This window comes from Phyllopteryx taeniolatus, chromosome 20, assembly GCF_024500385.1.
Source record: "Phyllopteryx taeniolatus isolate TA_2022b chromosome 20, UOR_Ptae_1.2, whole genome shotgun sequence".
Classification (NCBI taxonomy): domain Eukaryota; kingdom Metazoa; phylum Chordata; class Actinopteri; order Syngnathiformes; family Syngnathidae; genus Phyllopteryx; species Phyllopteryx taeniolatus.
Window position 1 is genome coordinate 11,028,689 of NC_084521.1, and position 23,358 is coordinate 11,052,046.

Sequence of the window (23,358 nt, forward strand, 5' to 3'; positions counted from 1 at the left end):
TACAGTTCAGTTGTATTTAACTTCTAAGTTCAACATATTTACATTTAATCTATCGGAACAGTTGATGTTTAACATTTATTTAGGTCATTTTCTTTATCAGTTTTATGTGCACTACATTTTATTTATTTTAAAGTAGTTTTTTCATTCTGCAATATTTAATAGTTTCAAACAATCAATGAAACATCGTGATAGAAAGTTAACTTTTTATTTTACTATAATTTGAGCAAGATTGTAGAGAATCTAGCGATTGTGGACAATCTGACCAGCCTTGGTGGAGGTTAGTGCTCAAAGTTTGAATTCAGTTGACATATTTTACGTCTCTTCAGAGAGAATGGCATCCATGCTGCGGGAGTCCAAACTGGAGCTGCAATTGAAAAAAATAGGTGTGTTGGGCAGCAACGTTCTCTAAATGACCACCTTTGACAAAAGTGTCCCAAATTATGCAGCTGGTGTTTTGCACAGCAATAGACCACTGCAGTTTATGACAATTGAAATCAAATTGCGTCTGAAATTACACTGAAACGCTGGGCCGTCATCTGAAAGAGCAATCTGCTTTGAACATGTCTCGTTTGTGCTTCACAATTATTGTAAACATATTTTCTTAACATTTCCATGTACGGTCCCTGTTACTTACAAATAGAGGCGAGCAAGACAGGTGAGCCATTGAAGGCAAATGAAAGCTGCAGTACTTATAAATGTTAAGTGTTCACCTTATCAATTAACCAGAGGCAAGAGAAGAGTCCAGCATACAGAATCACCATTGACCTTCACTCTCATTACTCTCTTTCTTCATCACTTTTACACATAAAAGGTTACTCCCTGGCTAATGAGCAGGATTACAGCAGGCCCTTGCACTGTGCGATAGAAAATGTGCAGCAGTGCGAATGACCGAGGGTGTTTTTTATTCTTCTTTTTTTTTTTTTTTTTTTTTTTTAATCTGCTGGTGAAGTGTTTCACCTTGGCTGAGACTTGGAAGGGCAACCTGATTGAAAAGCTTTCTGGCTGTGGCATCTGCCATCCTCCCTGCTGCTCTGTCACCACTTTGATTCATGCACAACCTGACCACAAGCAGGAGGTGAGCCACTCTACCTCGCAGCGGGAGGGAGGTGCACTTCACAGCAGAAGAATATAGGAAAAGGAGGGGAGTGAATGGAAGGGACAAGGGGCAGTGTTCATAAATAACATGCTGGATTTTAAATCCGCCTCTTTGGTTGTTCCTCACGATGTAGGGTGTAGCAGCCTATGTTTGCGAGGGATGGAATGTTGCTCAAATGTCAGCACACTGTTGATTTTTTTTTTCTTTCTCTTTCATCTTGCTAGACTTCTTTCCAACTCCAAACCGATTCAGGCGTCCTTACATGCAAGTCTCTTTCTGGAAAGAAAACGCTGCTCTCTAAATTGGTTCGACATGTTTCTACAATAGGACTCATAATGAAAAAATCATGTTAAAATGTATTTTTTATCGAAATGTAGACATTATTACTTTCAGTACAGTGTGTAGTCTGCCTTTTGCTGAAGTCATCTGGATAGGCTCCAGTTCCCCACAACCCTGGACAGGATAAGCGCTAAAGAAAATGGAGGGATTGGGATTCTTATTGATTTGTGTTGCAGTATTGCCAAAATAACAATTTTATTATTGGTGAAGCCTCTTCCCTATCAGTCTGCGTCATGTCTTCAGACTTCTGCGGAATCTAATTTCTCTCACAATAATTCAATATCATAAGAATTGATTTATGATGGTGATAATTTGCAGCGGTTTGGAAATTCACTGCGTCATACCGAGATGTTTTTCTTGTATTTTGAACTCGTCATTGAGCTAAATAAGGTCATCAGAAATATCTTTCAGGTGATGCAGTTGTACAATGTCACATAAATAACATGAATATTGCTAAATGAATTGCTCTCTGTCAATATAAATAAAAGCAAGGTTTTTATTATTATCTTTGCAAAGGCAGAATTTATGATGCCGCTCTAGTGTTGGATCTGTTTGCATTGTGCACTCAGACTGATGGGGAAGGTAAATGAATAAGCAAAACAGTCTTCATGATTAGCGGGTTGCTGTATACCTGTGGTGGTCCGCTGACATATTTAAGTCGCCAGTGGCTACCACCAGTTCATTATGTATTGACTCAGGGTACCCGCTCACATTGTCTGTTGCCACACCGGCCAAGACCAGTGACAATGCTCCGGTCGGCTTTGTTCACTCCCACAGCGGCACATAGCGCCCTTTTTCATATGCGCAGGCTTGCGTGCGTCTGCTAATGAAAAACCGGCCTAACCTGCCTCCCGCAGATTTACGCTGTCCACCACGCCCAATTTACGGCAGTCATGAAAATAGAGCCGGGTGTTTCCATGCTTGCCTGATTTGTTTTTCCCCAGTAATCTCAGTGTATTTGCATCTCATGATTTTGATTGATGCAGGGCTGGTGCTAAGTCTCCTGTTTGTTACCCAGTGCGTACCCAGATCGTCACAGGTCACAAGAAAGGGAGCTCAGCAAATACAGGATGCTTTATTCCACGAATTAAGCAGATCCCATGAGGGCATCTGAGTGAAATGTAGTTTGTTTGCAGTGGGTAAGAGAGTTGGTGGGTAGGAAGTTAAGCCCGAGACCCCCAGATCCACAGGGTCATTTAAGGTAACTGTGTTTTCACACAGCAGGCTTCAAATTGCTGGTGGTTGTCCATCACTCAACGTTGGCGTGATTCGGCCACAGGACAAGAAGACAGTGATTGATGCGGCGCTTGCCTGCTGCGCTCTGATTGAGTTCCAGCCACTCACAATCTCTCGCTTTGTTTGCTCTTTGCTTGATCTCTCCTCACTTAAGTGGCTCCTTCTTTTTCATTGCCGCCACTGTTTTTTTCAAAGCTTTATGTCTTTTGTTGGACAGCAGTAATTGTGTTTGTGTGTGTGTGTGGGCGGGGGGGGGTGACGACGACGACGACTGTAATTGTCTCCATAGCGAGCTGAGAGGCGGTACCTTCCTACCCATCCATGCCAACCAAAAAAAAAAATAGGCTATTTATCTACTAAACTAAATTAACCTAAATACCTTTCCCCCATCCTTTCCTGTTAAGAACCAGGAATATCCTGTTCCTGCGTCAAGGTTATTTTATTGTTTAAACCCGTGTGTAGCTGCTGATAGGGCACACTGAGAATTCCAAAAAAGACATTTTGTCAGGGTCTGACCACAATCTACATCACTCGCGGCCAAGTGGCTGTATGTCCAGAGACATGACCCGGTCACAAAGCAACATGCCCAGACTGATCTCCGACACCCTCATTATCTTCCCCTCCTTCTTTTTTGGGGGGGGTTTGTAGCTGCGTATTATAAGAAGAAGACGAGCTTTGTTTGAGCCCTACACGCTTGACAACTTTTGGAAATGGAAATGCGATAAAATCGACTGAACTGTATTAAAAGGAATAAGGCGTGTTTAATTGCACCACAAAACAATACAATGATTTTACAATGATCAAATATTGGAAAGCAAATCCAGCCATGAGGTTTCTCTATGTATATGTCTAGCTAAATATGTAACAGATGAAAAACAACTTTTGGAAAGTTGCCAATATATGCAATTCCATTGTAAACTGTAAAACAAAAAGTAGGTGTAGATATAGATTCGAAAGTTGGCAGTGTGTAGTTCTACATGTCACATTTACACACTTTTGTTTAAGGAGCATCACTGTGACAAACTTTGAAATATTGACCCACATATAGCAGTATAACTCCTTTTGACTGCCCAGTTATTTAATAAAAATATGAATATTAGATGCTGTCGATACTGTCTGACAAGATACTGTAATCATATACAATGCATTGCTAGATTGATATTCGGTTTCCCCTCCGAAGTGAACCCTACTGTTCTATAGAAACAGGGCTTAAGTGAGCAGACTGTCTTTTATAGAGAAGTTATTCAAGTTATAAACATGCTATTAACAGGAAACATAACAGAGAAAAGATTATAAAGCTTCATGTAGTTTTTTTTGTTGTATTCATGTTGGAATGCGGCGGCACGGTGGGCGACTGGTTAGAGCGTCAGCCTCACAGTTCTGAGGACCCGGGTTCAATCCCCGGCCCCGCCTGTGTGGAGTTTGCATGTTCTCCCCGTGCCTGCGTGGGTTTTCTCCGGGTACTCCGGTTTCCTCCCACATCCCAAAAACATGCATGAATTGGAGACTCTAAATTGCCCGTAGGCATGACTGTGAGTGCGAATGGTTGTTTGTTCCTATGTGCCCTGCGATTGGCTGGCAACCAGTTCAGGGTGTACCCCGCCTCCTGCCCGATGACAGCTGGGATAGGCTCCAGCACGCCCGCGACCCTAGTGAGGAGAAGCGGCTCAGAAAATGGATGGATGGATGGATGTTGGAATGCAATTGTGATATCTTTATTTTATCTATATATATATATATATATATATATATATATATATATATATATATATATATATATATATATATATATATATATATATATTCTTTCTTCTCTATATACTCCTTCACTATGTCTCACCAGCTCACTCAAAGTCTGTTTCCTTTTAACGGACCCAAACCCACACACAGCACAACTCTTTTCTCCTTCCTGCCCATTGTGACAGTAGCGAGCGAATTCCACAGCACCCAACAGCTTTTACCTCGGACTGACCTCAGTTTCAACTCGCCTCCTCCCATTTCTCGTCTCCTCCTCTCGCATCTCCTGCCCACTTTGAATGTCGTACGCTCCTTGCAGCTCATTACTGTCCAGCATCGCTCGCTTTTACAAGCAAAAAGTCTCAGCTAGATGATCAGATGCGCATATCTGTTGCTTTTTCTCATCTTCTGTGATTTCTTTTACAGTGTAGATTACTGGGTTCATATAAATTGAGAACTGTATTTCTATGATTCCTTTTTCAAGCATGCACAAGCGACTGTATATCCTACATCCCTAGCGACACTGACACATTTGTTTAATTGTAGCATAATCCTGCATCGTTCCTCATGCAAATTCTCCCATTAAAATGTGATCACCATACTAGTGTAAATAATCTTAATGCTTTCAAATCATGTAGAGTTTGGTGATGTTTAGTCAAGTGGGCATTTAATTCCCTCCTGACTGATGTGTAAATTTGTCATCTTCATTGAATGAGTAGATGGAATCAATACCATCTGCACCTTCCACATGATGGACATGTGTCCATGCTAATTGGAGTTAGACCTGGTACATACATAAGGATTATTAAAATCTCAAAACATTTTTTATCTGTGACAGACCCCGACACATGAAGATAAAAAAAAAAAAAAAAAAAAAAAAAACAGGCATTTCACAGTTGTGGTTGTACCATGTGTGGTGTGCTCTGATAAACTCAACACAGACCACCGCACACATAAATATTCTTTTCCGCCACCAATCTAGAAACAAGACCTCCGAGGCAGAAATCTCGCGTCATCACACGTGATCATGCAGACACTTCCAGGTATACACTGGTGTTTGCTGAGTGTTTTCAAGGGGAGCGGAGGCAGCAGCATTGTAAAATGCCGATGTTGTCAGAAAAGACTTGCTTTGGAAAATACTTTTTGCCGTCTGGGGAACCCACTTTTATACAAAATATTATATTGTGCAGGACATGTTTGTTTTTATTCATGTCCGCTTCCTTGTGCGACAGTTAGGGCGCTTCTTTGATTGGCTACATTCCGTTCCACGTCACAGTTGTGTCAGTAACTTGATAGAAGTCTGCTTTCCCCACACACATGAAGATTTTTGGTTGTAAATATTGAACACGTTTAATAAAGATTGTAGGCACCAACCTGTTTCTGCCCCGATTATGGTAAAGGGTATTCCCAGCTGGTCCTTCGGCCTGGAACGAGTTACAAAAAGACTTCAAATTGCCAGGACTAGTTGCACTAGGAGAAATAAAAACCGCTGTATTCTAAAAGACAATGAAAACATCTCTTTCGAATGGTGCCATTGTGTCTGACAACTTGCCTAGAATCTGAACCTGTTGTGAATGTTTTTTTGCCTGTTGAAATGTGTTGTAATTCAGTTTTTTGACTGACTCACTTGGCCAGGTTGCTCTTGTAAAGAGCTTTTGACCTCAATGACGCTCATCTCTCACTCATTCACTGCCAGCTTTCCCAGTTAACATGGTTATTTGACTTCTAAAGCCGTCAATGGCAGTGAATGTGTTAAAATAAAGGATTTGATTTCATTGTTTGATTATCTTAAAAATAATCTTATAAAACATGAGATAGTCTGGTGTTTAGCGTCATTCATCGAGAGGGGCATCACAGCCACAGTCTGATTGTCTTTGTGTAAACCGGGTCTTATGTGACGAGATAAAGACAGGAAGAACGAATCCTGTTTAACACAGACATACAGTATATATTAGCCTCGCTGTGCCTCTTCGCGTCCTTCTTGCACTGTTATTTTTACCGTTGACCTCTCTTCGCTGCCACAATGGCGGATCATGTGGGTCACGTCACCAACCCCTGTGGAGGACTCTCTTTGCTCACCTCTGCCTGCTCCTCTCTCCTTTGCAATCAGAGATCCTTTAAAATGTCAAGGTGGGACAAATCGGAGCTATTCCTGCCTGTAATGGCCCACAGAAATGAGGAGGTACTCTCTCTCTTTCTCCCTCTCCCTCTTGCTCTCTCTTTCTTTTGCTCCCTCTTTGAGCAAACACATCATCAGCCTTTCAGCTCTCCATCTTATAGGCTCACTTAGTATTTTAATGCCTTGGTCTTCTTTGTCCACTAGGATATCCCAGAACATCTCTGAAATTCTCACCACTGCAAACTACCAGCACAGTAATACGCTCATTAATCAGATTTTTCTTTCAAGTGTATCCAAAAGAGACACTTCATTTGCAAAAGTATGCTCTCAGGGTGTGATTTAACTGTCCACCGAGTTAAGCAATTTATTTCACAAAGCACACTATAAACAGCAACAGTGTTAGATGTGTATATTCTAACTTAGCCTTTTTGCACATACATTTATTATGTTAAGTTAAATTTTGTGATAATAGACAACAAAACCTGATGGACACTTTCAAATGCAATTATGAATATTCCCGTTATACACTGTACTTTACAAGACCACCTAATAATCCTGCTTTGGCCCGTGAGTATGCAATAGAATACAGAGCTTCCACAAACCACGTTCACACTGAGTAAAAAATAAAAAAGGCCCCTTGAGGCAAGCAAACTTTCCTTGTCAATGAGGCCTCATATATCTAAATGAAGAATTATTCTGTGCATTGTATACGGAGGGGGTAGTTGTAATAATGGAGTCTAAATAGCCAGATTCATTATTGTGATTGTTGTCGTCTACAGATCGCATGACAACATAATTAGGAAAGATAATAGATGGAGGCTGGCTACGTCCATCAGTGGTAATGATAATTGCTGTTTAGGAATATGCTTAGGCCACAAAACCAGAAACAACATTGGCAGCTAAAAATGTTTCGCAAGTGAGTGTGGCCATATTGGCCAAAGAGGCCCGCTTGATGGGTACAGCTGGGCTTTTGAGGACAGAGATTTTTCCTCTTTCTTATCTTTTCAACCATCCCTCTGGCAATGGAGTGGTGCGCGAAGTAATCACGGCCTTCTTCCTTTACTGACAATGAACCACTTCTGAAAACACATCAGCTTTGATTGGTGAGTGTTTTATCCTGCTGTGTCACTTTCCACATCCAGATACTTCAACACTGATTTTGGGGGCAGGTTAAGGTGTGGGCACACAGCAGTGCTTTCCCTTTATTGGGCAAAGAATCATATATGTACGGCACACGCTTTACTATATAGTAATAGTACCCTATGATTTCTCTGAGCCAATCAGTCAAAAAGATGGTGATAATGAAAATGTTAACATATTGAAAGAAGAGTATTATAATGCAAAATAATTATTACAAAAATAGTTGTGACTGGCGGCACGGTGAACAACTGGTTAGGAGTTCCGCCTCACAGTTCTGAGGACCGGTGTTCAAATCTCGGCCCCGCCTGTATGGAGTTTGGATGTTCTCCCCGTGCCTGCGTGGGTTTACTCCAGGTACTCAGGTTTCCTCCCACATCCCAAAAACATGCAGGGTAGGTTAATTGAAGACTCTAAATTGCCCGTAGGTGTGAATGTAAGTGTGAATGGTTGTTTGTTTATATGTGCCCTGCGATTGGCTGGTGACCAGTTCAGGGTCTACCGCTGGGATAGGCTCCTTTTTTTTTTTTTTTTTTTGGTCTTGTAGTTGTGTTTCTGATATTCCACCTTCCAAGTGAATCTAACCAACACATAACTTTAGAGACACCTTCTCTTATGATGCAGTGCAGTTCTACACCACTATTAAGCACAAGCACAATAATAAACATATTTTTAAATGAATAACTCCAAGTACAATAATGTTGTACTACATATTATTAAACTAGGCCTAGATGAATTTAAGCATTGTCACTCATACTAATACTGCAACCCTCGTGAGGATAAGCAGAACGGGAGATAATGAATGAATGAATGAATAGTTGTGGCCAAAAGTCCTAGATTGAGTGTTGTGTTTCTGACTTTTCTGTTTCATATCTTTTTAAATAGTATTTGTATGTTCTATGCTCCACTAAAAACCAAGAATAAACAAGTTACAGTATAATTTTTTAAAGACTTTGCTACATCAAATGTGTGCAAAATGTCAATATTTATTTTGATCCTTCTTCAGAACTTCTGCAGTTCACTCAATGCATATATATTTTTTTGCGAATATATAAGCAATGTGAGTCATTGACGCGACAAAATATGGAAACACAAAATTTGAATAACTCTTCTAACCTAAAAGAATAATGTCAACGTATACATATACATTATGTTTTTGATATGATCCTTTTTGTTTTTGAGATCTCATTAGGTCTACCCGATGTTGTCTGCTGAAGAGTGTATTTTCTCCAAGGGGACTTTATATTCCTGCTCAAGGAAATAGAGTAGAGCTCAGTTTTCGAGTGAAGGGTAATGAATGTCATATGCGAACCAGATTTACAGGGAAGGGAAAATTATGAGGAAAGAACATTTTATTTGAGCCAGGATCAAAACATGGAAAAAGCACCTCAGCGATCATCTTGTACAACTACTAATAATGTTATGCCTGTGCCCCCAGTGACAGTTTGTAAGCATGTGGGGGCCCAACTTTCCTGACAGCTGACAAAAGCTCATTTTCCTCTTTAAGTCCTCTGGGGCCTCCCAGACCTGCAAATCAGTTGTTGAGGTTCATTCCCCCTAGTGTTACCCTGAGATGTTTGAACATGTTGTTGGGGACATGTTTTCATACAGCAGCCATTATAGTAGGACAGCTGCAAAAAGAGAAATGTCATGGACAGAACATTTTCTCTTATTCGCAGCTGAGATCTTATTTGGGGGTTTCCACAGCATGTTCAAGCGTTTTGAGGCTCTTATTAAGAATCTAGCCAGTTGTAGGAGGCTTCCACATAAAAAGCACATCAAGTAAACATTTATAGCCAGTAGACAGACTATTTCCATGGGAAAACTGCAGGCAATATAAATGTTAGATCGTCAGGCTGAGGGTTTGTTGCCTTCTTTTCGGCTTTGCAAGAAGCTACTAATGTTCTTGTCCAATGCTAGCCAATTGCTTTCTCTCTGTGCCTGGAGAAAGACGGCAGGCTAATACATTTGAGTCGGTGAAGCGAAGGTTGTACAGAATTACTTTCACCCTCTTTCCCCTCCGAACTCCCCCTCTTCGTTCATTTTAATTTCCCCATTGGATTGACAAACAATTTTCACTATTAGCACAGTGTGTGTGGGTGTGCTTGTGGAGCTCCAGAGCAGACAAGACAAATAAATAGGTGCAATGTTCACCTTAATTATATTGTCGTGAGGCATAAGAACAACATCCACTGCAGTGATATAAAGGTGCATGACACCACAAAGGCTCTGAGAGGCAGCATACAACTTTAACTTGACAGGTTAGGGCATTAATGACAAGCTAACCCTGAAACTGAGGGGCCATTTGGGACTTTAAAACCAGGCTCTGTTTCCTTTATGATTATAGATAAGAGACTGATACATGACCCCTGTCATTTCTAAAGACTGTCGAGTTTTGAAATAAATCCTCACAGGTGTAAATGGCACTAGAACAGACAGGAGAGGCTTTTCAGAGGCGTTAAACTGCCCCACCAAGCAATTTTACCATAATGTCTTCCAGATGATAAGAGTCTAAATGGATTTGCGTTAGCACAGAGAGTGTCGAGTGATTGGTGCAGAACTACTGGAGGTCTGGCTGACAGTCCACTCATCAAGGCCCAATAAAGACATTTTGTCGTCTCCTTTTGGCACTGCATGCACACAGTGAAGCAAGCACTCCGAAAAAAAATCTATTCTCTTTTTTTTTCATTGTGTCACTTTTCCAAGCACCACCTGACCTGAGGATGAAGCAGGATGTGGTAATTAAAACATCAAATGTGTGTGCAATAAACATCTTTTCCAGGAAGTATGAGGAGCTAATTTAAATGGTGAAAAGGGAGACTTTGCGAGTAGGCTAAATAAAAACATTGTTTATCATTATCCAATCATAAACTTGCATGTGGCATAAAAATACCATGCAATGCAAATGAGCATTAATCTTTGCTCCATTTTTGGCAGGTAGCTGCAGAAAGAGGGAAATGGATAAGAGTTATAAATCAAAGAGATTTCTAGCTTTGATGGGAAAATACATTAATGGGATCAGATAATCAACAAATGCAAACTAGTAAACCTTAAATGAACTTCTAACACCTGCATCCGAGAAAGTAACAGGCATCATTAACCCAAAACGATTCCTTTAGGTCGGGGGAGCGTTTGAAGGAAAACTCCCAAACCATTCAATCACATTGCAGGGAGAATCAGAATCAGAATCATCTTTATTTGCCAAGTATGTCCAAAAAACACACAAGGAATTTGTCTCCGGTAGTTGGAGCCGCTCTAGTACGACAACAGACAGTCAATTGACAGAGAACAACATTGTAAACACCATGTGAACCTAGCAATATATTTATTTTGTTGCAATTGATAAATAAACTGAAGCAAAGTAGTTCTTGTTAAAGTTGCACGAGCAAAGCCATTCCCACAGCTGGAGGAAAACAAAGAGCATGCAAAGGTTTAAGGCAGGAAACAGGAAAAAAGTATAAAAATACTCAAAATGGCTTTGCGCTATTTAAAAAAAATAAATAGATCTCCTGTTCTGTGAGTTTGAAGTCACCCCAAGAGAGTAACAATAAGAGGAGAACAAGTGGGAGAATTATATGCATGTTGAAAACTTTACTTTGGATCCCTTTCAGTTTTGCTCACTGGACAACATTTTAAGCATGACATACAAATGGTAGTCTGTAGGTTCTCAAAATAGCTACAATCTAACTATGTCATAATGTTTCATATTAAGATTGTAAAATTAGAATGGAACCCAAAACCCATGCACATCGTCACTAAATCACTAACTAAATTTCGGAATCTATCTAATCTATGAAAAGTATTCCATCTGCGAGGCAGTTTCATAGAAAAGGGGAGAAACAAAGGATACAAATCTGGTCCCACTTGAGGAAATTATCCTACCCTGAGCTATAAGCAATTGTGAATAGGTTTTTTTCTGAGCAATCCTTTTCAGATAAATTCGGAATCACCGAAAAGCGCAAATGTTTTGACAGTAATTTGGGATTCAAGCAAACCTTGGAAAACCAGTCCATGTGCCCAAAAGGTACATATTTGATCAGTATACGGAAAGAGCTCGTGTGCAACCAAACATGTCTGCACACCTGCCATTCAGTATGCCTTCACAACCTAAAATTTCAAATCGGTGTACGGTAACCCCTCGTTTATTTCAGTGGTTAGGTTGCAGACCATTATTATCTATACATATACCTCCCCAGACTATTATTAATCTTCCCCACACTCCTATAAACCTCGTCCATACTCTTATACTTTCTATACACTTAAACACCTTAAACTCTTAAACATACAGTAGTACTCTATCACTATGTACAGTACATTTTATTCCTTGTCAAATGTGTTTTAATGAATTTTTTGTTTTTTTGTGTTTTTTTGTTTTCACAGTTTTAATGTTTTAGGCTAGGAAGCGTTATTTTTACCACAAAAAAAATTACATCATACACTCAAAATCCCGCAATATGGCAAATTATGCGCAAAAAATTAATATGAAAAAAAACAAATTCAGCAATGCGCTGAATCCGCAGTCAGTGAACCGCGATATAGCGAGGGAACACGATATATGATTAGTTGTCAGGTCAGACTTACTGCAGTAGTGGTTAAGTTAATTGTAAAGATGCATTCCAAAAAATTTAATACAACGTTCTCTGACATGATGGAATGAAAGTGCAAACTGAACACTTCATAGGTTACACTTCCACAATAATGAACTGGTTCTTGTTTGTAGTAATGTAAAACTGCTACTAATGTTTCATATAGAGAGGTGTTTTCAATATTTTAAGTTTAAATGTCTAAATAAAGTCAAATGTTACCTCGCTCTCATTATGATGTGGTGCAGTTCTTCATGGCTGAAAAGTAATCCTCCAATAAAAAAACATATTACATCCATCGATCCATCTTCTATACCGCTTATCTTCACTACAGCCTATCCCAGCTGACTATTAAATTCATACTTCTCTGCCAAGAATAATAAGAGGCATGCACATATTAACCTGAGGCTGTTTGGACCACCCTTGGTGATCTCAGCCTACTTCTGCATGCGTTATACTGTGTGTGCATGTCTTTTTGCATCATGTCTCCTTTCCCAGAGTCCTATTTCAAAGTTTATCTGCTTCTAAATTCATCCATCCATCCATTATCTGAGCCGCTTCTCCTCACTAGGGTCGCGGGCGTGCTGGAGCCTATCCCAGCTGTCATCGGGCAGGAGGCGGGGTACACCCTGAACTGGTTGCCAGCCAATCGCAGGGCACATAGAAACAAACAACCATTCGCACTCACAGTCATGCCTACGGGCAATTTAGAGTCTCCAATTAATGCATGTTTTTGGGATGTGGGAGGAAACCGGAGTGCCCGGAGAAAACCCACGCAGGCACGGGGAGAACATGCAAACTCCACACAGGCGGGGACGGGGATCGAACCCCGCACCTCAGAACTGTGAGGCTGACGCTCTAACCAGTCGGCCACCGTGCCGCCGCTTCCAAATTCAGTTCTGACTCAATTAGTCTGCTGTTTCCCCTCAGGTGCTGGAGATCTAAATTCCATCGACATTTAATTTTTAGCGTGTGTGCATGTTTAATAGATTTTACACCTGCGCTGCAGATTCAGTGCACATGGAAGGCAATACATCAGCAGTGTTTGTGTGGTGTATAGAGTGTAATGATGTTAGATTACAGTATGATAATATGGACACCTCCCCAACTTCATTAGTGGGTGTTTGCGACAGAATTTTTTTTTAAATCCCCCCAATGATCCAGTGTGTTATGTAGCTTATAGTGACGCTGATTCTCTTGTACTTCACTCAGGTATGACTATGTGGAAGTGCGAGACGGCATGGATGAGAGTGGTCAGCTGGTTGGCAAGTACTGTGGCAAGATCGCCCCCTCTCCTGTGGTCTCCTCTGGAAACCAGCTCTTCATCAAGTTTGTCTCTGACTACGAGACCCATGGGGCAGGTTTCTCCATACGATATGAGATCTTCAAAACAGGTTCGAAGCACCACAGCAAAGCAAAATTTTGAAAATCACCATTGCAAATTTTTTATCATTTTATCTAAAAGTTTTGATGATTGGGCTTGTTAAGGCTAACTTTTAATTAAGCTTAAAATGATTCATGTGCATCACTGTAGGATCTGTGAGCATCTCTTTCTAATATCATGCTGTGTTTGTGATGCAGCAAGGCAAGAAAGCGTCAAAATTATGTTGGAAATATGGCAAGCATTATGCGGCATTCCAAACCAATGATTTACAGACTCATATGTTCCACAATTGCGGCCCTATTTATCTGAGGAGAAATATTATAGAAGGAGCAAAAGCATGATTTGATTTAACTTGATATCAGGTGTTCTTTTGTCACAAGGAAGCTACTACCTGCTAGATTTCAGGATATATCTATTTATTCAATTTCAATACCACCTCCTATTCATGGTCACGAAAGGGGCTGGAGCCTATCTCAATTAGTTTTGGGCAGGAAGGCGGCCTCCATCCACACTACAGTGGTTGGCAGGCAATTGCAGGGTGGTTGTGAGTGAGCCATTAAGTGGGAATCGATCCCATGCCAGCTGCACCAAAGTCAGATGTCACATTACTAGTGCCCCTATTTTAAGACGCAAAGTTTTGAAAAAAAAAAAAAAAAAGCATAGATATAGGAACACAATTTAATATTTTCTGACAAAGAATGATCAACAGATATCAGATACCCAATGCAACATTGAGAGAATGCCCTGCTGCTTTTAAAACACATAGCTGCAAGTGACTACCAGGCAGATTCCACTTTCATTCATTAACCTTAGCAAAAGTCTATGGGAGAGCCCCCATTGACCTCCAAGACATGATGAATAGTCCACAAGGTCCCCTTCTTCATTTTAATCTTGGCGTACGTGTGTGTGTGTATCTGTGAATGTCACCACCACAGGAACGCAGCTGGTGGAGTGTGGGTCCATTTATAAGATCAAAGTGACACTCCACCCTACCACATGGAAGCTCATCCTCGCACACACTGCCTGATCCCCCTTGATGGACCAGTTAAATCCACAACATTCTTCCTTTGATTAGCCTGGTATTTTCCAGTCCCATCTATTATCATAGATTTGAATTTGAAATGTATAAGGGGCCTGGTGGTGAAAGTAATGCAATTGCAGAACTCATACTTAGAGAACTGAGGACATACAAGGACTATTCCATTAATGAGTCTATATAGTCAGAGACAGATCAACAATTTCATGGGGAAATTGTGCTTACGTTACTTTTTGAAGATAAGGTTACGCCTTAAATCAATCAGATAAAAGATGTAAAGTCTATATACATGTATAAATAAACACATATTCTCTTGTGTTCCAGTGGCACTGTTAAAAAAGCACACAAAAGAAAAAATATTTTGACTTTACAACAGAAATAAAATTGTTTGTATTGTTTTTCCTGGTCAAATCACAATCCAGGTGGTTGTTGCCCAGCCGAGTTTATGGCAAGCTATCGTAGATCGTATATTAAACATCTTAATATGTCAGTCAATCCCAGGAAGTAGTACAGGCATTACTTTCATCTCCATATGTATTATGCAATGCAATCAGTAATCTGAATTAAATTTTTAAAAAAATGCACCAACTACTGTTGGGACACTGCCCCCCATATTTAGCGTTTCAAGAAGGAACTGTTATTTCTCAGTAGACCAAAACCCTCATTATGCTATGAATAGACTGCATGTTTTGACTACTGCAGTGCAGGGAGCCAAGAATGAGGCCCCGAGATCAATTAAGAGTGTGGTTTCTTTGACGGAGACAGAGAGCCTAGCAGAGCGAGGGGTACAAAGCTAGCTGATTAGCACGTCTTATCAACAAGCAGGGTATTAGCTGGGAAAACATTGTGTTGGCAAACACATGTAGCGTTAATGATGATGCACAGATGATCTGATAATGGAAGGAATTGCCAACTTGTGCGTGCCAATGAAGTCATATACAAAAAATGCAGGCGGTTTATTACTATGATTAAAGACTCGTGATCACTAGATGTCAAGCTGCGGGACTGGCACCGCCTTTTGTCATGGGTTAAACACAACCAAAGCTCACTGTCACATTCAAGCTAAGCATACCCTCAAAGCAAAATTATGCAAACACACTTCATTGAGGATCACATACCGAGCTGAATACATACAGAAGCGTTTAAACTATAGACTCACAAATACCTCAAATATACTAACATTGGAACTCCTGGCCTTCATCACTGGGGTGCTGAGAAGTGTCTAATTGGAAGAAAGCAGGTTGTTTTGCAGCGCTCTATGGTCCTTTCCTCATCTGGCTCTCACCCACTCCGATCCCATCCAACCATCTTAATTAGCATAGGCTATTTAGTTTATAGCTTGCAAATTGGCAGCCACACTCCACTGGAAACAGAGCGGAAGTGCCACAAGGTGGAGGAAGTTGAATAATCCTACATGCACAAACAAAAATTAAGGTTAGGAGATTGTATTGTGTTTCCTGATGGAATCTAAGTAGTACTCTAGCAAGAAATTAAGAGCACAGATAATGGCAGGACCGGAAAGCTGCTTTTTATTATTATAATTATTGATAAAATATATACATATATAGTTCAGTTTAGTTTCTATAATAGACTTTTCCACTGCAACTTGTTCATGCCTATGTTAAAAAAAATACACCTTTGTTATTATTATGACTTTCATACTGTATTGTTTTTAATTCACAGTTTATCTTTTTCCAATACTCATATGATGGTTAAAAAAAACATGTTAAAATATAACTTAAAACATTCAGGATTATTTTGGTACTCTACGTTTTACAAAACAATGTACTAAGTTAAAGATAAAATAGTCTACTCAGTGGAAATTATCAGGCAAACAAAAAGGATGTCTTACATGATTTATCCACAGACAAATCATGTTCCTTCTACAGAAGACAACCTTTATTCTTTTAGATAAAATCTTAAATCTGAAAGTGTTTCTTAAATGTTAGCATGCTGGCTCGACATATGTTTTCCTTTAACAGCTTGGCAGTTTGCATAGACCCACATCAAGGCTGGCTGCGGGCCCATTCAAGTGGGCGAGGTGGCTTCAATAGACAACCTCCGCCCCCCATCCCACACCTCACCCCCCGCATCGCATTCAAGCTCAAGCTCATCATTACTATTACTCAGAAGCATGACTAAGTCTGCTTGGGGGCCGTCTGACATGACTACTATCTTTGAACATAAAAATAGCCTTTATTGCAAATGCCCGCTTTATTAGCCATTAGCAGTCAAAGTGCTTTTACTTGTACACACCTGTAATAACACACTCAAGGTGTGTGCGTGCGTGCGTGTCGGGTGGGGCTCAGAGGGGGCAAATGTAGCTTTCATGGACTACACGCCCAAGAGCCACAGGTCACATCTGGCACAGAGACATGCTGTCATCATACAAAAAGACGTTTGCCTCATGGAAATATAAGACTATGTATGAGTGCGACCAGAGGGAGACTGCAGCCCTTTACGTCAAGCCCCCTCCCCATTAAGCGCTGTGTCATCCCCCATTTTATTGTTAGAGCTTGTGTGTGTGTGTCACCACATGCTTATGGGTTCATTCTTTACCTGTGATTTAATCTCAGTGTAGTCGGATGAAGGAGGGTCACAACAAAATGATCATAAAAGGGAAAGGGTTCCAGGGGGTCGGAGAGTAGGCTAATGATCAGCCAGAGAACAAACAGCGTGGAACATAGTTTTCATTTACTGGGCAGCTCAGGAACAATGTTCCCTCCTATGGCTCCAGACGCTAATAACTAGTGACCAAGGAGAGCAAGTGATGAACAATTGGGAACAAAAATTTAGAGGGGAAAGACAGAAGCCCCTTTTCCACTGTTTCCACTGTCTGACGATACATACGCCTTGCAGCTCTGTGTAAATCAAACACAGACGTAAATAGGCGTTGTGGAATGTTACACAGTACTAATAACGCTGTGCTCTTTGTCTGTAAATGGAACATCTAGAATGGTGGGATTACTTCTTCATTCCAGAACATCGGCTCGATATAGTAGCCCGTTAAGAGCAAAGAGCCCTATTTGATAATGTCGTCGAAATGTAGCCCCATGCCTTCATGTGATTGCTCCCAATCAATCAGTGAATAAAGTTAATGATGATGATAAATTATCATGAAATATCATTTAACCTCTCACTACACTAAGACTGTATCATCATATTTTACTTTACATGTCAAATATGCAGCAAAAGTTTTTTTTTTTTTTTTTTTGTGCTTGTTTTATGATGCCACTACAGATTGAGAATACTTTTTTTATATTGCTTCTTGCTGCTTGGGGGGCAGTTGAGAACACGTCAATAAATATTTGTAACAAATCTCGAAGTCTTGCAGGAATTGAAATCTGACAGCAATCAAATAGCATTTCAAAAGCATATTTTGACCTTTGTTAAACAAATTCCAATCACTCAACGACTGAGCCAGAGTGACATTTGTGTACTCCCCTAGCCGGCACAGAAGGCTTAATACAATGGGGAGCTCAAAGAATCCATTACTGCTGGTAATACATATTGTAGCCCCCTGGTTGGAGGTTGTCACTCAGCATTACTTCTTTTATTCCCATTTCCTGTCATAAAATGTATTTTGCTGAAAAGCAGTATTTGGACTACAGTGGCTACACTGTCTGCTTCATCTCAGATGTGGTGACACATCTCAGTGTGCGTGTTGCTCTGCGATGAGCTTTTCCTGAGTCAGTCCTCACAAATTCCCTTTCTGTTACTTATTTTGACCCTGTGGCTAAATTCCGGCTGGAGTGAAGCAAAAATCTTGGGTGATAAAACAGGCAGACGCTGAGTCAGTTGGGAGCGTGTACTTGGTTGTCAACACGATATACATTTCTTGTGATGCTGATTGTCATGACGACTCGGTGTACACATGCTCCATGGACTGATGGTGTCGCAGGAAAGGAGTGACTGTGCTATCAAGCAACAAGCACAAAACTTCCGGGGTGGAATATTTGTGCTTTCCTTCTCTTGGGGGATAGCAACACTGTTAGGCACACAAAGAATAGCACACAAAAGTATGACTCATAACTATTAAAGTAGCCGTAAGGATTCATCTTTCTTAATGTTGCTGCAGGACTCCCCCCCCCCCCCATGTCATTTACTACTGTGATTAATATAAATCGATAGCTGTAAATGGGTTTTTGATAAGCTACAACAAGAAGCAGCCAACCAATGTGATAAACTCTTAACAGCTCAACTATCCGCTTTACAACTTCATGTCTAAAAATGAACATTGTCTGATCACTTAAGGTTAATGCCAGACAAGGGATTTAGAAATGCATTTTTCAACACGCTGGGGTCTCTGCACATATGGAAATGCATTTCATTCATTCATCTTCCGTTCCGCTTATCTTCACTAGGGTCACGGGGGAAATGCATTTAGTATAAGTAATTAAGTACCATTGTGAAGAAAGTAATTACCAGAAGGCTTTATATAAGAACAACGAGACACACCTGGACAAGACCGGCTCTGTCTACTACTGAACAGAGATAAGGTTCTTGATAGTGAAATGGTTACAAGTAAAATTACACTGTAGAGGGCACAAAGGCAACATGGCCAATAAGAGGTCTGCGTCTTTCCCCCCTACATTACTGTCAAATTTGTCCAGGTAAAGCAAATCAGTGCAGCAACTAGTGATCCAATCCTTCTCCTCAAAGTATTCCAATTTTCTAGGCCCAAATTTGTGTAAAAGCTGTGAAATTATTGTCACCTACTGTTTTCAAAAGCCACACTTTCACTGCTGCTCTAAATGTCAACTCTGTAAAATGGTCCACATCGGGGCTTTCAACTTAAATTAAGAGCAAATCGACATGGTTCTCCCTTTAATTTCCCCATGAGTGGACAGTCTGAAGCGGGTATGATGGACTGAATTTATGGCCCAGCAAGATGCCTGAGTGGAAAAAGCAGTTTGCCACATTCAGTTCAGCTATGACAACTGTACCCTGCTGTTTTTTATCGTGCAAAAAAAAAAAAATCCTTCCAGTTATGTTTTCGGTCAACCCCTTCTGCACCCATAATGCAGACTGTCAGACTAGTGGGAAATTATGTTATCCCGGGCACATTTCTGCCACTAATAGCTCCAAATGATTCCCTTGGATGACACATGACTGTGTGCTTGTGTGAAGCGGGGTCATTCACAGTTTGCATTTGTGCGAGCATAGAGACCATCTTTCCCTCAAACGTATTGTGTCACTCCTTCAGAAATTGCCTGGATGTCACTGATTTGTGAATTATAATCTCACGCTAAAACTTGGATAATGCAGGAACTGTATAAATGCTCAAGTAATGACAGTAAGCACTTTAAGATGGGAATTAAAATATTTTGGCATGAAGCTTTGTCAAAAGGTTTGTTTGAGTGTGAATATTGATAAGGTTTGCCTTATTCATGTTGTGTTTTTGTGTTTAAATAATCCAAGCAAGTTTCTTTGCAGTGTGAACCAATGCTGTATGTTCAATGTTACCCTTCCTTTCTCACTTTTCAAAGTTCACGTTGCCGTGATGTGATAAGCTCATCCTTTGACTAGCCTCAGCCGACCGAATAGAACAGTTTGAAGGCCGCACCGCTTGATAAACTTTATTCAAATTTACCAGAAAAACAAAAAACAACTAACCTTTTTATAGAATATCAAACTTTACCCATTTCTTTGTCTGAGGTTGTAATTTACCATTAGGTACGATGTTCTTTCTTGCAGGTCCTGAATGCTCCAGGAACTTCACCTCTAATAGCGGTGTAATAAAATCTCCAGGCTTTCCAGAAAAGTACCCCAACAACCTGGACTGTACATTTATGATATTTGCCCCAAGGATGTCAGAAATTATTTTGGAATTTGAGAACTTTGAGCTGGAGCCTGACCAAACGCCTCCGACTGGTGTGTTCTGTCGTTATGACCGTCTGGAGATCTGGGATGGCTTTCCTGGAGGTGAGCTTTTCTCTTCACAGCCCTCAGGATTAAATAGAGTGTGTGAGTGTGTGTGTGTGTGTGTATATATATATATATATATATATATATATATATATATATATATATATATATATATATACATATATATATATATATATATATATATATATATATAAAATATCTGAAAAGTAATATTACATCGTGGCAATACAGGTTTTGTGTCTTGCTTAAAGATAGTTGGACGGGACCTTTGTGTTGATGCCACATATTCCACAACATCATCAAATTTTAATAGAAACTTGTTTTCATAAAGGTCCCTCTTTAGACAAAGCCAAAAACAAATGTTCTGTGATAATCAGAAGTCTCAGTTTGAGCTCAGTATGACGCAGAAGCAGGTATCTCTTGTCAGGGCAAAAACTGGACAACACCACCTCAGAGTGTCATGGCATCACACGAACTGAAGTGTTTTTGTATGTGATAGACAGCCTTGACTAGCATTAAGCTGCAGGAGGAAAAAACGTTGTCTGCTTTTGTTGTGGATTCCGAGGTAACTGTTGGATCAATAGTGCATTAGCACAAGGGATGGAAATCTGCTAGTCCACTACCAACTACCATAACCACCAGCTCTCAAATCAGTGAGAGTCAGAGAGGTTTTCCACGCTGAATTTGGCTTTGGAAAAACCTCTGGATCCGCCTTCTGATTCTATGAGGTGTAAAGCAACAAAGGAAAATACATGCGAAGGCTTAATTAAAATGTCATCATGCTGGGGACTCATGCAAATAATCTAGGAGATGGTCTTCTTTTGTCTTCAGCCCATCCCTTAGCATGTTTAAAAGACACACAAACCATTATGTGTACACAGCCCGTACTTGGGTTATGAGGATTAAACTGGGCCATCACTGTGCGCCCCCTAAAATCTCCGGGGCCCGGCCTTTGCTTTTTATCCATCAAATAGACAGAAAGCGGCGTGATGGGATGACAGCCGGCTGCAGGGATGTTGTACTGTCACTCGTCACTGATCACAACATTAGTAATCACAGATAAGGTCTCTGCACACCAACATGGGTGCATGGATCATAGCACACATGAGGGACACAGAGCAAGGTCATTGTGCTTGTGTGCCATCACCTCCCTATGCTGCTAACGTTGCTGTCCATTTTTCTCACTCTGCTTAGTAGAACGGGCACCACATGAGGCTTTATTGCGTTGCCTTTTACAGTTCCTCTTTTGTGTCTGCCCAGTCTCAACTTGTTGCTCCTCCACAAAAGTGACTCGAAGATTGCAGTTTATCGCCTTCAGTGCTGACAACATTAACAAACATGGTTGGGTGATGGGACAGGGCTGAGGTATTTACAGCCAACAACCCGACAATGATCACAGGAAGCTAACCTCACCACGTTTGATCACAGTGGCCCATGGAATGTTGGAACTCTTTTCTCCAAGCTTCTTGCAGATTTATAGGGTACTAGTCAAGGGGGATTAGTGGTAGGTGTTGTTAGTTGCCATTATTAGAATAAGGTCTCTGTGATGTCCCCAGTGCTGTTATGAGAGACTAAAATTTCTTCGTGGATGGCAGCTTTAACTGACGGAAAGCAAGCTTGTTGTCATGATGAAACAGGAAGAGAACTATCAAAATTTTAACTGCTGGTTTTTAAGTTTTACCACCTGTCAGAGGCAGGAAACACCCTGGACTAAGCCCCAGTGAACTGGGGGACTAAAACCAAAATAATACAGGCAATGTTAAATTACTATTGAATCATTTTGGATTTTACGGGATTTTCTTAAAATACAATACAATGTGCTTGGCAGTTATGAGGTTCTGTAAAGGTTTGATGGAAGAGTCCTTATGGTCTATTAGGTAAGGGCTGTATTTACCTCGCCATGAGTGCTGTCAATACACACAAGGTTTTTTCATTGGGTCACTGAAACATTTTTTTTACATGACTATGGTACACAAATAAGGCAGTTGAGCTCCAGTCCAGGTTTTGCCTGAATTTTCCCCATGTATTTTCTCTTCTAGTTGGACCATACATTGGGAGGTACTGTGGACAGAACACACCAGGAAGAATCATCTCTTACACCGGCATCCTGGCACTTACAATCAACACTGACAGTGCTATCGCCAGGGAGGGTTTTTCTGCCAACTTCACAGTCATCGAAAGGACCGTTCCAGAGGGTGAGTTGGCATAAACACACTAGAAAATAAAAATGACTAGGATGTCAAGCAAAGAAGAAGCAGACATAGCCAAAGAATCTTATCGATGCAGTTCCACAAAAATAACTGCCAAAGGAATATTATGAATGTAAAGTAGCAACTGAGGATACATCGGTTCCTTATAATGTAGGCACTTGATTAACAGAGATTAAGTGTTATTAAATAAACACCTCCTGTTTCTTAATTTGTGGAATGTGTTTTACAACTCCTAAATTAACACACAACGGGCAGAGACGTGCACCAAAACATGTATTCTCCACTCCGTAGACACACACACACACACACACACACACACACACAATTCTGGTGTTTTAACATCGCCGTCACTGGGCTGGACCTCCCGACCCCATTGTGCAAAAACGTTACGACTAAACATTTCATTAAGAAAGAAAGGGCAGTTAGGAGTCATAAATCTGTCCAGAGGCTAAAGACCACCCTTAACACACACACGCACACGCACACACACACACACACACACACACACAGTGTGCCTTTGACTAGCACAGGAGATGTCTGACATTCAACAAATCTACTGATCATCTCCAAGGGATTGTGTCTTACCCTGAGG

General features: G+C 40.6%; 1 protein-coding gene across 3 annotated transcripts in view; it reads left to right on the forward strand.

Annotated features, from left to right (window-relative positions):
* nrp1a (neuropilin 1a) overlaps positions 1-23,358 on the forward strand; it is a 69,445-nt gene that overhangs the window by 21,804 nt on the left and 24,283 nt on the right. For all 3 annotated transcript variants that reach the window (XM_061758276.1, XM_061758275.1, XM_061758277.1), the window contains exons 4-6: positions 13,460-13,641; positions 20,365-20,592; positions 22,596-22,751. In XM_061758276.1, coding sequence (XP_061614260.1) covers positions 13,460-13,641; positions 20,365-20,592; positions 22,596-22,751 — 566 coding nt within the window. The remainder of the gene's footprint in view (positions 1-13,459; positions 13,642-20,364; positions 20,593-22,595; positions 22,752-23,358) is intronic.